Source organism: Chinchilla lanigera, unplaced genomic scaffold (genome assembly GCF_000276665.1).
Source record: "Chinchilla lanigera isolate Chin_1 unplaced genomic scaffold, ChiLan1.0 scaffold00034, whole genome shotgun sequence".
NCBI lineage: Eukaryota > Metazoa > Chordata > Mammalia > Rodentia > Chinchillidae > Chinchilla > Chinchilla lanigera.
The window spans coordinates 5,544,291-5,560,403 of NW_004955435.1; the positions used below are offsets into that span (position 1 = coordinate 5,544,291).

Consider the following 16,113-nt stretch of genomic DNA (forward strand, 5'->3'; position numbering starts at 1 on the left):
TTTCATATACTGCCTGGTTTGATTGTTGAGGATTTTTCATACATATTTCTAAGCGATTGGTCTGTTTTTTTCTTGTGAAGTTTTGTCTGGCTTTGGTATTAGGGCTGTACTGGTGTTATCTTGGGAAGTATTCTCTCATTTTCTGTTTTTTTGGAAGTGTTTGTAAAAGATCGACATTAATTGTTCTTTTAAATGTTTAAGAGACTAAGAGTAAAACCAACATTGAATTTATTTTCTTGCTGGAAGTCTTAATACTACTAATTCAGTCTTTTATCTTGTCATAGGTCTTCCTCTGATTACTTTTTAGTCAGTTTTGTGAAATTGTTTCTAGGTATTTGTTTTGTCTATGCTATCTAATTTATTGGTCTGTAGTTAATAATAATGTGTTTTTTCTTGGTTAATCTAACTAAAGTTTAGTTAATTTTGTTGGTATTTTCAACGAAACAACTTTTACTTTTGTTGATTTTTTTTTTTTTGCCTATTCTATTCTAAATTATCCTTACAAGATAGTAGAGCACTTTAATACTTACTGATATGTTTAGTGAGTATAGGTGGGTGCACCACTCACACTCTCTATCCCAGCATTAGACCATGACTCAGTCACAAACTCTACATTCAGCTTCCCCCGAAAAGCCCACCACCCCATGACTGCATGAGGCTTTAGGGGGACATCCAGACATAAACCATAACATTGCATGTTGTGTTTAAAGAAATAATTGACTGAAGTTAAAGAGTGAATATGTCCAAAATGGGCACTGCTATTCTCCTATTTGGTCAGTAGTTGAGCCGGGTCTAAGTTGGGTTTTGAATTTTGTTGTTGCTAGTTAATTTCAACAAACCACAGACTTCCCATTTTTCAGTGGTTCATATAACTTTTGCTTAGTGTGAGATTTGGAATTCTTGTTCCACTCTCAGTTTTGAGAAAGTCCTGCACATCTGAACCACACAGAATGTCTCTTTGTTTTTCCAGGTAGATTGCTATTGCCTTGTACTTTATTCAAGGCCTGGAGATACTAGGTTTTCCTGCGGCAGCCTTAAACTTAGGCCTTGTACCCCTGAATGTCAGGGTGGGTTTTTTTTTTTCCAGTACAGAAGTTTATGTAGATCATGGTTCTAGAGGCTGGGAAGTCCAGTATCAAGGTGCTGATATGATAAATGGCATCATGCAGTGAGATGGAGTGGGTATCCCAGAATGGCTGTTAGGGATCCTGTGTCTACCGCTCCCCCGACCAGTTCCCCCTCCGTAGGCTGGTGTCAAGAGGGAGGGGCAGGACAGCTAATAACAGCAGACTTCTGCTTTGCGTTGGTGTAAGATCTTGCACCAAGCAGTGTTCAGCCCCCTGCCCCCACCCAGCAGATAGTGTTTCTTCTACTTCTCTTGTGGTAGCAGTTTATCTCCACTGGTGACCAGGGGGTGGGCAGGTTCCTACCCCTTGTCCGGCAGCAGATGGCTTTTATGTCTATCCCTCTCCACAACAGCTGGGCTTTTTCCTGTGCAGGGAGTAGGAAGGTTTTCTTTCTGGATGTCCTTGATACCTCTGTACATACTGTATTTAAATGGTGTCCTTTTAGAAGGTAATTTCTGATGAACAGTCTGAGCCTTAGGTTTTTAGAGAAAGATGCCCACAGTTTGGTTTTTATTATAATACGTTGATGTGCTTGTTCTTTTCCAGCTTGGGCTTGATCTCCGACTCGTTTCACATGTTTTTCGATAGCACTGCCATTTTGGCTGGGTTGGCAGCCTCTGTTATTTCAAAGTGGAGAGATAATGATGCTTTCTCCTATGGGTAAGACTTCTTAAAATTCATTTTCTTAAAGCATGGGATGTACAGAAAAATACGCAAATCTTAAGGTCAGTGAGTTTTTACAAATTGAACACATTTGTGTAACTTAAAGCCATGAAACCCTTCCTCATACCTCTTCTAGTTCTTTCCAACTCATCTGAGAATAACCATGGGTTTGTTTTGCCTGTTTTAAAACCCTATATAATTAGAATCGACAGTATGTAATTTTATTCACATCTAAATTCTTTGTAGTAAATGAGCACTAAACATTCACTAAAACATTCACTAAACACATTTAGGTGAGATCATTTCGATATGGGAAGATTTCTTACAACATATTTTTTAAGAAAAAAGTGTCAGTGACTAGAAGTGGTGATGTTTCTTTTTTTTCTGATTGAAGGTGTAATTTGCTGTTTATTTATAATCATTTCATAATACAGTTTTATATTAACTTTCTTCAGCTCTGCATTAATATGCATTACTTCTTATATACTCTCACTGATTTGGACAGTTAACTGAATAATTAAATATGCTAAGGGCCTATGTTGGATCACGTTAGAGACAGAGCCGACGTTCTGCTGCTGGCTCTGAGTGGGAAAGCACTGGATTTTCCAGTAGTTGATGTATGCTTTCTGACTGTTCCCTTTCGTTGAGTTCATAGAATATTGTGTAGCATATATGCAAGCAGAACTCAGCACTGATATCTTTTTTCTCTGTCTGTCCCTTTCTCTGTCCTGCTTATTGTTGATTCTTTCTATTTTAAAATTTCTTCTGCTGTGCTCTTCATATGTATGTGCGTGCATGCATGTGTGTGTATTTTCTTTGGGGGAAGATTAAGGAATAAAAGCTGATGGATTATTTGAAACTACGGTGATCGTAGTAGCACACTGGCTCTACCGTAGAAGAAACAGGAGGCCTGAGAGCAAGCAAGACTTTTCAGTATTTGTTTATATAAAATCATCTTTGCATCTTGTCATATTCTTATTTTTGAAAGAGCAAAGCTAGGATAAAAATAGTATGTATTCAGTAGCTAGATGCTTACATACATGTTTATATAATGTGTACGTATAATCGTGCTCTTTTCTTCCCTTTGCCCTAGTTGAAGAGTTCAGACACCAGTCATGCTTAATTAGATAGTAGCACTTTGCTGAATTGCATGCTCTAATTTCAAGACTTGCTCTGTTTAAGTAAGCATAATCATTTGTAAAGGCAAGTGTACCTATTTTTTAGAAGTTTTTCCTGTTAAACCTACAATCAAGTACAGTGGGACATCGGTACTTGACGTTAATTAGTTACAGGAAGTGTGATGAGGACCAAAAGTAGATTATTTTGGCTGGAAAGGGTAGTGAGTCATGAGGAGATCGACCCAGACGAGGTCTTGCTTGAGTGTCAGGCACCAAACAACATCTCATAGTAGGACAGAATACATCAAAACACGTTGAGTGCCAAGTTTGACCAATTCCAAAGCATTCCAGTACCAAGGAATGACGGCAGCCAGGTATACCACAGCTAATTGAATTAGAGTCCGACAGTGCTCCAGAATTTATAGAGCACCCTCACTATGCCAGAAATTAGAAACAAAAAGATGCCGTTCTTGCCTTTGGCCATCAGTCTAGTAGAACTATAGGACAAAAGGTTTTCAACCAAAAAATAACTAAAAGGGTTACTGATACTAAAAGGGTAGTTTTTAAAATCCCTTTGTATTTTTGGACAATAACCGTGGTGACTTACTCGATAAATTGCTAACTGTAGGTTTTGGTAAGTTGGCTGCAAATTATTTTTAATTTAATGTCTTTTCTCCAGAAAAAATAATACATTGTTTGACAAATAATATGTTAGTATAGTTTACTTATTACGCATTATTTCTGAATGTAGAAATACACACTGTGTTAAAATGTGCTTGATAGGACAAACTCCAACATAGCGGGATAGAAGACCTTTCAAGAACTTCTTTTCTTTAAAATATACTTATAGTAAAATTTGTATTATTTAGAAACTGACACAGATGGTAGGAAAAGCAGTTTGATGCTGTCATGATGTTTGAAGAGAGAGTGATTAAGTCATATTAGCACATTTTGAATAAAGTTTGAACTTAGGAAAATGCTGAGTTAAAGTTGTTTCTGTGAATTTAACTAAGCCAGGTATACTGGAAAAATAAAATCTTTCCCCCAATGCTTCACACAGGTAGGAAGCAGAAAGCTTCAGGAGTCCATGGAGAAAAAGACAGGTATTTTTAAAAAAAGTTTAATTAGAATTATGTGAATCTAGAATTTATTCCAAAAATAGGTAATTTGAAAGTGTATGCTGATTTATTAATCTTAGAAAAAGAACAGTACAAATATAAATCTCAAGTTATCCCTGGGATAATTCAGGAATAGTTTCATTTTACTTGATAGCAGACCTCCTCTTCCCGAAGACCTAAAAACTGGAAGGCACAAAGCAAAACATACAAGGGTTTCTTAGAAAAGGAAGAACAAGTATGTTCTTAACACCCCAGTTTCCAGACTCTTCTGCTGCTCTTTATCTGTGGGTCCTTGCTTTGCCTCCTTTGTCTGATCCTGCCCTTTCTCCAGTGGCAACTTGAGATTTAATTTTCTGTGAAAGGTCTTTATAAACCTGCTTATGCTAAGGTGCTTGTTTAACTGGCTTGTAAAAATCTATGTTTTGTGGCATTCGTTTAAATGTAATTCTTAATAAATTAATTTCCTCAATCATTTCTGCAACATATTTAAAAAAATGCACTATACTATAAATACCTGGACTCTGCTGGTATGTGTGAACATATAATATGGTTTAGAATCTCTGAGGTAAACTTGATTTTTAAAGAAATGACACAGTTGCTTGCTGTGCTTCTCTTTAGGTATGTGAGAGCGGAAATTCTGGCTGGCTTTGTCAATGGACTCTTTTTGATCTTCACTGCTTTTTTTATTTTCTCAGAAGGAGTTGAGGTATGGTAGATAATGATTAGTCAGTAAATTATATTTCTGTAATGTCTGTTAGTTAAAGACAGGTAATAAACATGTTTTCAACTGTCACAGTTTACTGAAGTCAGCCTTGGAATAGACAGTGTTGTATGTGACTGAAGCTTACAAAATAGTTGAAAAAAATTAAACGTTAAACTTGAAATTGAAAAAATGAAATGATAGTGCTTTATCAGCCCCGAGGAAAGTGTTGACTCAAATGTGAAGGTGCAAGCTGGGGAGCGAGGTCCCTGGGAAGTGTGATGAGCGTTTCACTAGTTAAGTCCTTACGGTAACTAAAGAATAAAGAAAAGGGAAAGACAGGTGGGTCTATGAAGGGCAGTATTTTAAGATACCAAATAGGAACAAGTTTGGGACCAAAGATTCACACAGTTTACTTATAAATAAACATTTACTTATAAATAGTAATTGTTACTTTTTCTGCAGTGTGTAATCACCCGTTTATTTTTTAAAACTATTTTGGCAGATATTTTTAAGTGCTTTTAATTCTGAAAATTACTCTAGATTTTTAATATTGCTTGTTTGCACCAGTCGGTAAGAAATTATATTGATGCTGTTTGTCTTGTGTATTTTGTAGAGAGCACTAGCCCCTCCAGATGTACATCATGAGAGACTGCTGCTTGTTTCAATTCTTGGATTTGTGGTAAATCTAGTAGGAATATTTGTTTTCAAGCATGGAGGTCATGGACATTCTCATGGCTCTGGTATGATGGTTAGAACCTTTTGTTTCTTCACTTTCTACCTAGTTTGTGTTATAATTATTTATTTTAGAATATTGATAATTTGTAAAGTTAAACTGTGTATGAATTTTAATAACAAAAGTAATATGGCAGAAGACTTACTAATGTCTTCCTGAACTGTCGCTCCTACTGCTCTGTGCCCCTCCTCTCCGTTCCAGTGCCTTCTCAGAGTTGAGCATGTTGCCAGTTTGGTATGAGTCCCTCCAGACCTCTGTAGCTCATTTGTCATTTGATACTATTCATATAAAACAAGCAAATACCCGGTACCGGAGAAAAACCAAAAAAAAAAAAACAAAAAAAAAACAAAAAAAAAAACAAGCAAATATCAGAAAACCACAAAAATTTTATATATGTATATGTGAGAAGTTTACTGTATGATGTTTTTAAGATCTTTCCGTTCAGTGTGTACCAGTGTATCTTGTCTTGTTAACAGCTACTCCATGCTGTAAGTCACCATCATTTCATCAGTATTCTGTGAATAGACCTCAACTCATTTACATTTTTACACTAATCCATACAAGTCCGACTCTTGGAACACAGGCCAAGTGTTTCTCCAGAGCTATGTTGGCCTCTGTTGTCACTGTTAATCACATTAAGATAAAAGTTTAAATTCAACATTTTTGTTAATTAAAGTTAGAAATTCAATTTATCAGTTGCATTAGTGACGTTTCAAGTGCCCAGTAGTTGGCCACACGAGGTTACCATATCAGACAGGGCAGATACAGAACTTTTGCATCACTGTGGAAACTTCTTTAAATTCAGTGTGTTACAGTAAAATAGACTGCTGGAACATAGAATATATACATGTTCAGTTTCAATAGTTGATGCAAATTGCCTTCCAAAATAATTGTCATTTACACTTATTCCCAGGATAAATGGAAGTAATAATTTCTCCCCACCCATGTCAACACTTACTATTATGCTAACAGTTTGATAAAAAGTTAATTTATTTCATATTTCTCTGATAAGTAGTGAAGTTGAGTATCTTCATGGTATTTTTCTAGACTCTTCAGGCTTTTCCTTTTCTAGAATTAACTGTTCATAGTTTTTGCCTATTTTTTTTTCAAGCCGCTTACATGTAGTGTATTTTTAGTGCTGTAAATCTTTAAATGTATTGTAGATATCTTTTTCCAGTCTGTGGTTTGTCTTTAAACTTTTATATAGTGTTTTTAAATTTAGATATAGTCTAGTATTTGTCTTGTATTTTTACTTATATCCTTTTTGCTTTGTTTAAGGAGTTTCCTACTCCAGGGACATGATCATAGTCTCCTATACCAAATCTTAATGCCTTTTGTTAGTTTAATTTTTTTTCCTAATCGTTTGTTTCTCCAAGTTGTAATTTATATTTCACAAGGGAGAGTTGGAGCTTAAGCTTTATTTTTCCTCATTGGTATGAATAAGCAGTTTTACCATCAGCATTTGTTTGTTGGCCATTATTTTCCTAAGCAAACCTTAAAGGTTACCCTGGGGATAACAAGCGCCATCTTGACTTAAAACAGTCTAGTTCCAATGAATTGTAAATCAGTTCGGTAATACAGAAACCCCTTTGCCTCAGCGTGCTTATGTTCTCTTCCCCGTCCTTTGTATTAGTATCAAAATACATATTTCCATGAGCCTATCAACAGTTCATAATTGTTAGTTCATACAGCTGTATTTTAAAACAGAAGATTACAAATAAAAATATGTAGCCCTCCTTCATAACATCTTTCTAGTTAATCTTTGTAGTTATAGATCTATGCTTCATTTTTCTTTGTGTGGCTTGAACTAGTTAGTGTCCTTTTACTTCACCCTTGAAAACTGTAATATATTTTTGGCAAGGGAGTACACATTTGTTCATCTCAAAATATCTTTAATTTCTCTTAAATGCGAGATAAATAAAATGTAGAATTCTTGTCTGAGCTTTCCTCTCCCCATCATGTGATATTCTTCACTGTCTGTGGGCCTCAGTAGTTTCTTTTGAGAAGGTTCATCTTGAAGTACCCACGTGTATAAACTACTTTTCTCTTACTGCATAACTTCCAAGATTTTCTCTTTGTGTTTGATTTTTATCAGTGTGACTATAAGGTCTCTAAGTACTGCTTTATTGGGTTTAATAAATTTTTTAAATCATTTTCATCAAATTGGAGTAGTTTCCATGTGATTTAAAGTGTGCCTGCTAAGGCCAGAGTCCATCTACCCTCAGAAATACTTTCAGTAAGCAGCCTTTTTAAAATATACTGTATGGCATACTTTTCTATCTCTTTGATGAAAACTGGACATTTTGGATAATATGTTGTAGCAATTCTGGTATCAAATTATGTCAGTCCTCTAAAGTTTGTTGTTTCTAATGCTTTTGTTGCTGTTGTGTTTTTCTTTCTGCAAGTCTTTTGTGAACTGATTCAGTGGAGTATGTGTTTCCAGAAATTTGTTGCTATTGTGTTCTCTGCTGGTTGTTTTAAGATCTGGTTTGTATTTTTAACCTGGCTTCCTAAGGGTCACACCTGAACCCATATAATTGAATGGAAAGGTAGTGATTAGTCAGAAGAGTTCTTTGAATGCCTTTCCTAAAATCTGCCACTTTTGTCAAAGGGATCTTTATGAGAAAGTGGACTTTTAAACTTAAGGCAATTTACAAGGCAGCTTTAGGTTTTACTTCCTGCTTATGTAGGGTCTTAGGGTCAGTTAGAGGTAAACAGTGATTTCTCCTTATGCAGATCTTTCTTGGGTCTGTGTGCCACCTTTTGGGTTCTAAGGAGTATGTTAGCGCTTTCCAGAGTTCCTTGTAACTGTCTGATTCTCTGAGAGTCCTTGTAATTCTCAGCCTCTAATCTACCCCAACTTAACCCGCAGCCCTCAGCAGCTGAGGTATGGCTAGGAGGCGGCTACTCTTGGTTATGCCCTATCCCCAGCCCTTGTCCCCATCTCAAGCTGAGCTGAGTTCTGAATCTGATGTTCTCGGGACTGGTAGAAATTTGTTGATGCAAAGCAAGTTTAGACAAAATATTGACTGTCCAGAAAATGGCGTTTTTAAGAAGCGCCGTCAATGATCTGACGTTTGTGTTACCTACAATCAATCCTTCTAGCTTTTGGCTGCTTTGCTTGTGGTCCAGAGAGGAAGATGGAATGGGAGTAACTCCAAGTTAGAGTGTCGGAGGCCCTTGTCTTAACAAGTTTTAGTAGTTTCTCTTGGGTAGATTTTCAGTAGTTTTGATTAGTGCCAGGGTTCTGAAACGGATTGTACTAGAGTTGTTTTCCTGCGTTTTCGTTGTTTTAGAGGAGAGGTAGTTCACAGGGGTCTCCTCTTCACCCTTTTGGAAGGTGATCGCCCACAGCTATGATCTTCCCATGTGAGGCAAGGCTGGATTTGACTTTCTGGTATTTAAAATTTTTGCAAGTGTAACTGATATTTTTAAATTGTTTATCGTTCAGGATCTGTTTTTCTCCCCTGTGCTTTTGAGTAGCTAGCGTAAGAAGTTTCTTGATGGATTTTTACAGAATGTGAAGAGGATTCTTTATTCTTTTCTGTTTGTCCTGTTCTGCCTGCTTTCATTTGCTTCACTGGGCTTTTGCTTTTGTGATTCTGTCATACGTACTAAACGTGTGCTCGTTTTTATTCACTGTTTTCTTGGTCATGCAGATGATGAGTTTCACTGTGGCAGATTGTACATACGCATAACACAGTTCTTACCCCGGTGAGAAAAAAGGTCACAAAAACGTGATTCATGAAATTGCCAAGCCTACCATAGAGCTGATACCATAGAGAACTGCAGAAGCTTACTGTTGAGAGGGAGCAGCAGGAACAAGAAATGTTACTAAAAAGACACAGTGCCGTTAATCCCCACCTCCATACTCTCTTTCACTTTAAGTATATTTATCCCGTCATCCTCACCACTTTCTGAGGCAGCTCTGGAAGTCCTCTTTCGTGGGTGTCTATGGGGTGTGATAAAAAATGCGGTAAATGCTGCTGCTGAGTGCCATCCAGTGGAGATGTTACCGGATTTGGGGGTATTGGAGTGTCCTTCTGGAGGTGGTTTCTAGGTTCTTGCTGGCCTAAGCAAAGAGGTGGCCAAGATAAGTGTAAATGGTAGCAAGGGTTTATTGAAGGTGGGAAAGGAAACAGGCTCTGCAGAGCGAGTGTGGGCCAAGTCAAACTAGGAAAGCAGCCCCCCTATAGCTCGAGGGTGGGCCCTCCGTGCAACAGGGAACGCAGTGGCAAAAACCCACGGGGGGCTGTCCTGTGTCAGCCGGTCCTCAGGCCCAAATCGGGTCTAGGCCTAGGTCCTGTGAGACACCTGCTTTGTTCTCATGAGAAATCCACGTTCAGAGCTTTTGGAATTGCTCTGTACGAGCTCTTTCCTCTTTTCTCTTTTGACTCTCCTCCCGATCCTGATTGTTGAACACAGAAAAGGCCACATCCAGCAATTGGGTCTTAGGTGTCGGGGGACCCACCTGAAGTTTCTTTGTTAAACAGATGGCAGAGACCCATAGCCCCCTGAGAGACAGGTGGGCTACCTGAGGACAGGACCGTCAGAGGTACCGCTTTCTTCTCTGGGGTCCAGTCTGTGTACCATATTTTGGGCTTTTCCTGAGATAAAGGGTCACAGAAGCCTGAACGTAAGGGATTTTATTCCACCTTTTACGTTTTAAGCAGGAACAGTTTACCTGAAATGTACTCATAATTTAAACTGCCTTCTTGAACCCGTCTCTCGCCATTTCCTAGTTCATGTTGAACCCAAACCGCATTGCAGCAGTCCATACACGGTTCCTTTGTACAAACTGATAGGGCCAAATCTTTCCCATTAATCCAGGAAATGCCCTAGGAGAATCTGCGTATGTGGTTCATCCAGTTTCCCAGGGCTCATCTTGGGGCCCTGAGAGAGAGACAGCCAGGTCTTGGGTCCTTCAGATGGCGTGCCCTGCAGAAGGAGGAGGTTGATGAGCCCACAGCACGTCCCTTGTGAGACTCACGCATTTGCTAGGCAGACCTTTCTGTCTAGAGCTAGGGTGCTGCCAGCATCTTTCATGGAAGCATAGAAGAGAGCCCCTCTCTGTCCTGGGCCACTAACTCCTTAGGCAGAGGGCTGGAGCCCTTTGATGGCTCTGCCTGGTCCTGCAAACTCCCGTGAGATCAGAGTGGAGTCTCTCCCCACTGAGAGCCCCCTAGCCACGCTGAGCCGCTTGATGGCTCCACTTAAGCAGGGTGGAGCTCTTTGGGAAACAGTAACCCCCACATTTACCCCAGAGGAAAAACTGGTGCTTTTAACTTTTTTCAAAATAAAAACCTTTAAAATACTTAGGGATGAGAATGGTTTTTCTTTGACTCACAGTCCCTTGAGTTAAACTTGGTTGGATGTTCTTTTGTTCTGTTCCCGGTGTCAGGCATGTCTCTGAATTACTTGTGTTTTATTAGAAGAAACAAGGACGGGAAGCAGACTGGGTGGAACCCGTATTGTACATGTGATGAGACAAGGTGGCCACTCTGAGGAAAAAGCGGCCATCTAGGCAAAATGTATGGAGACTTGAGCACAAAAGGACTAATTGTAGTGGGCAGCTTGAGTCCAGAAGGCATGCTAGATTCTAGGTCACGTGCACAGTACCTGAGCAGTGTGTCCTGCAGCTGGGTTAGTGACTGGTTCTCTGGCTGTGCTTCATTGGCTTGTGTCCGAGATGAGTGACCAAAATGGGAAAGAGAAGAAAAGGGAGATAAATTTCAAGTGGGCATGTAGGACTTTACTGGTGAGTGAAAAGGAAAAGAAAAAACAGAGCCGTGCACTCTCCCCCACCCCATGAGCTGGAAGCGGCACACAGTTCCCGATGCCAGGCCAGTCCGGGTTCCCCAGCCTAGGCTAGAGAGACAGAAGACCAAAGAATGTGCTCAGCGGGCTTTTTTTTCTGCTCCCCTGGCCGGCTGAGCCTAAAGTATTGGTTAGCTTTGGGCGCTGCAGTCTTCTGGAGGTGATTTCTAGGTTCTTCCTGTCCTGAGCAAAGAATTAAGATGAGCGCAAATGATCACAAAGTTTTATTAAAGGTACGAAAAGAAACAGGTTCTGCTGATTGAGTTTCAGCCAAGGAAAGGTGGAAAAAGAAGCGGGCCCTGCAGTATGAGGATGGGCCCCTGTGGCTTGTCGTGTGTCATTAATCCATTCGTGTCCAGTGTGTGTGGTATTCTGCAAGGTTTTGTTTTTGTCCTGTGCATTTTACTGCTCTATCTACAGTGCTGCTCGCACAGTGTGTTCCAAATGCGTATTATTATGAGCAAGCAGCAGAATTTCTAATAAACATTCCTGTGTATTTCCAGTTAGCACTCACTTCATTTCCACTCAGGTCTGATACTTCCCTGTGTGCTTTCGTTTTTTTCTTGTACTCCATAGTAGGAACTTGGGAGCGTTTTGATAATCTGTAGCACTTTTTTAAGTGTTTGTTGTATTGATTGTGGGTTTATAGGCGATTGTTTTCTCTGTGTTATCTTACTGTAATAACGTACGCACTTGTACCTACCCCTGGCCTAATCCTCTTTGTTTTCCAGGCCACGGGCACAGCCATTCCCTCTTCAATGGTGCTCTGGATCCCGCATATGGCCATGGAGATCACTGCCACAGTCACGAGGTGAAGCATGGTGCTGCCCATAGCCACGACCATGCTCACGGCCACGGCCACTTCCGTTCGCACGGTGAGTACGGCTGAAAACACCTTCAAACACCAGTTGTGTAGATCACTTCTCTTCAGTGAAAGGGCCTACTGAACGGATATTACAGTTAACTTTCTGGTGAACCATTTGGGTCCTAGGATTGCTTTTTAGCATATTCGGAAAGTAACTTAATATAAGGCAGTGGGTATAGTTTTTTCCTTAGTGAGTATAGCATAGTAAAGTGCCACTATTTTAACTGGATGGCAATGAATGGGGAGCAAGTGCAATTTAGCAAATGAAAATCTTGATTTTTTTAAAGTATGATGAGGCCTTTTGAAGGATATCTAGTCTTGTAAAAAGTACTACAGGGATTTTCAGTTTTTCACATTTTTATTGTAATGTTTTTATGTTTAACACCTGATGTTGACTTTCATGTTCCTTTAGAAGTCTCTAGATGCTAACTTGTGTATCTTTAGATATGAGGTTATAAGGTACTTAGCAACTTAATATTTAGAATTATATTTTATGTAGTTTATTCATGAATTCTAGAGGCTAGATTAATAGGTGGCACAATGCGTTGAATGTTTAAATTGATTTTATGTTTTAGTGTTATTTGTATTTGCTGTAGAGACAAAATCCTAAAGCTTTTGATTTGAAAATCTGAAAGGCACCGTGAAGATTTAAGTACTTTATTGAAATATAATTAAAATACAAAAGCATACATATCTAATGTATATAATTTGATAAGTTTGGAGCTAAGTATTCAAATTAAGCCTTAAATTTATCCATGACTACTGAAGCTTTCTTCCTGCCCCCTTTATTTTTCTTCTAATTTATTGTGATGAGAATATTTAACATAAAATCTACCCTCTTGGCAAGTGTTTTAAGTATGCAATACAGAATTAGCAGTAAATACTACTATGCTACACATACTGCTAGGTCTCATCTAGAAAGGTGAATAGGTTGTAACTGAAACTTCGTACCCTTCAAGGAACAGTTGTCTATCTCCACCTACTCCAGCCCCTTGTAACCAGCATCTCACTCCGTTTTGATAGTTTGACTATTTTAAATTCCTCATAGAAGTAGTGTTAGGTAGTATCTGTCATTGTGTATCTTACTCATTTCACGTAGTGTCCTCCAGGTTCCTCCTTGGTGTCCCAGATGGCAGATTACCACAATAACTCAGCCTTCCTTTTTAAGGCTGAATAGTAGTATTCTGTTGCAAAACATTTCTGAGCCATTCATTGGTCACATTCTTCTCTGTCTTGACTGTGGTGAATAAATCTGTAGTGAACATGGAAATACAGATATGTCTTTGAGACCCTGCTTTTAATTCCTTTTTGATATGTGCACACACTGTGATTGCTGGTCATGTGATACCTGTTTTTTTGAGCACACTTTACATTATTTTCCATAATGGCCGCACCAACCCACATCCCTTTAGTATACAAGGATTCCCTGTTCACATCTTTGTCAGTACTTCTTGTCTTATTGTCCTTTTTTTTTTTTGCTAGTAGCCATCCTAACAGGTGTAAGATGATATCTCATTGTAGTTTTGATTTGAGTTTCCCCTTTAATGATGTTGAATACCTTTTCATGTCTGGTAGCTCTTTGTACATGCTCTTTCTGGAGAAGGGTCTAATTCAGGTCCTGTGGCTGTTTTTAATCAGGTAATTTTTTCTTGAGTCTGTATGTTGGATATTAGCTATCAGATGTATAGTTTGTAGATGTGTTCTGCCATTCTGTAGGTTACATTTTCCTTTTGTTTGTTTCATTTGCTGTGCAGATACTTCTTTGTTTGATACAGTAATATCACTGATCTGTGTCTTGATGTCCGTGTCAGTCTCTAAAATTTGCCATATCTTTAAATAATATGCTTACTTTTTTAATGTTTTGCTTACATGCATCATCCCAAATTAATTTTGAAAAATTATGTGTCCTTCACACATTTATAAAATAGTTTCTAAAAAGTTTGGTTGAACAGTTGTGAAGAATATAACTCTGGCACATTACTGATGAAAATCTACACCATTCTATTGAATATATGCAGTTGACTCTAACTACTTCAGTGATTGGAGACATCATTACTCGTTCAAGAACATATAAACAGTTGTGAATTTTACATTGTTGGTTTCTTGTAGTCTGACATTACACTTCTTTCCCAGAATTTTGTGGTAACAGAGTATGTTTGTGTTGTCTTTGACGACATCTGTTATATTTCTTAGCAATAAAATATGTATGTATTTTATTTATCTTCTATAAACATAACACCTAGCATTCAGAGATTTTTTGTGAGTGGAATAATTGCAGTTAATACAGGTATAAAGTCAATCAAAATAGTTCTGCACATTTTAACATATAGTTATTAATCGTAAAAAGGCAACATTTTATTGGAAATACATATTTGAGATGATTAGAGCTTATTTTCAAATACTTAATAGATAAATAATACTTGTTTGCATAAAATAGGTTTTGAGAAGAGTGTGTTTCCGTATTTCTTCATCTTTATAAATGTAAGTACTAAGAAGTCTGAAGTAAAAGGGATTCCTTTTTAGCAGTTTCAGTTAATTCGTAAGACACCTTTGGAATTATGCTCTAAAAGTTACAGTGCTGTAACATGGAAAATATCTTTCCCAGTGTTGGATGAAAGCCATGGCTCTTTGCATGCTGGGAAGTACCCTACCACGCAGCAGCACTCGCAGCCCCAGGTTGTTCTTAATGATTTGCTAACTGGGAGCGAATTAATTTCTGCGCCGCATTAAAAGCGAAGAATTAGGCACCACATTGCTCACAAAAGCATTCGCTGGCCAGTCGCCAGAGTCATTGCTTTCCTAGTGTTGGTATCTGTACTTTAAAGTGACACCTGTGTGTTGCCCTAGAATCTTTTTTTACACTTTGAGCAGTTCTATAATAAGATTCTATGTCAGTGAAAGGTTGCTGTGTTTTGGTCAAGGAAAAGGAGACGAGTGAGTGGTAAAGATTTGGCATAATATTGGGCTTTTCTTGGTTCAGTTTAGAAAAGCGTTTGAATTTCATGAATCTAGAAAATGCATTCACTACGTGTATTTTTTATTGATTAACTGGAATACTTTTCTTGCCCTTAAAATTGTGAACAGTTTCTATTTAGGGGAGTCAGTGATTGCAGAATGTGCAATGTACCATAATAATATAACTCTAGAATTAACCTAAGTTTTTCAACTAATTGTTTATGGGATTAAGTATAGAAAAAATATTAAAAAGAGAAAGACGTCTTCTATTAATGAAATTAATTTTTGCTGTCTTTCTACTTAAACGGACTGTAAGTTTCTTGAACAAAGGATTGTGTTACTGACCTTTTTATTAACAAGATTCTAGCACAATTCCTAGCATAGAAATAACTCAGTGAACACTTGCTGTGTTATAAAAGTATATGTGCCATTTATATTTGTTTGTGTTATTAAATTGTTGAATAAATTTTCTCCAGATTTTACTCTTCTATTCCCTATCCTAAAACAAGTAATATAAGTTGAATAGTCCTTATTCAAAATGCTTTGGACCTGAAGTGTTTCAGATTTTTTTTTTAAGATTTTGGAATATTTCCATAGGTTTTACTGTTTGAGCATCCCTAATCTGAAATCTGAAATTATCTAAAAAGAATATAAACCTAATTTTCATTGTTACAATTACTTGGTGGAGAGGTCTACTAGAAAGACTTTTTAACTTGTATTATAAAGTCACATTTTATGTTCAAGTTTTAATAAGATACTTTACATACTTGTTTTGGTAGTCTAGGAGCAAATGTTTAAAAACTTTATCCAGTATCTGTTGGGAGTTATTTATGATATCTTGATGCGTATTTCAATCATCATTATCATCATAAGCCATACTGGTTATTGCTAGCAGTTTTGCTAGCATGTTCCAGGCATAGTCTAAGTAATTTACATATGAACTTTTTCAGTTTTCTCACAATCTAATAAGTACAACTATTGCCTCCATGAACTGAGGCACAAAGAAATCGTAGT

At 37.8% G+C, this 16,113-nt stretch overlaps 1 protein-coding gene across 1 annotated transcript in view; it reads left to right on the plus strand.

Annotated features, from left to right (window-relative positions):
* Slc30a7 (solute carrier family 30 (zinc transporter), member 7) overlaps positions 1–16,113 on the plus strand; it is a gene marked incomplete at its 5' end in the record, with an annotated part of 79,023 nt that overhangs the window by 13,700 nt on the left and 49,210 nt on the right. Inside the window, 4 exon segments of the mRNA XM_005388805.2 lie at positions 1,674–1,787; positions 4,645–4,732; positions 5,343–5,469; positions 12,011–12,154. Of these exon segments, the coding sequence (XP_005388862.1) occupies positions 1,674–1,787; positions 4,645–4,732; positions 5,343–5,469; positions 12,011–12,154 (473 nt within the window).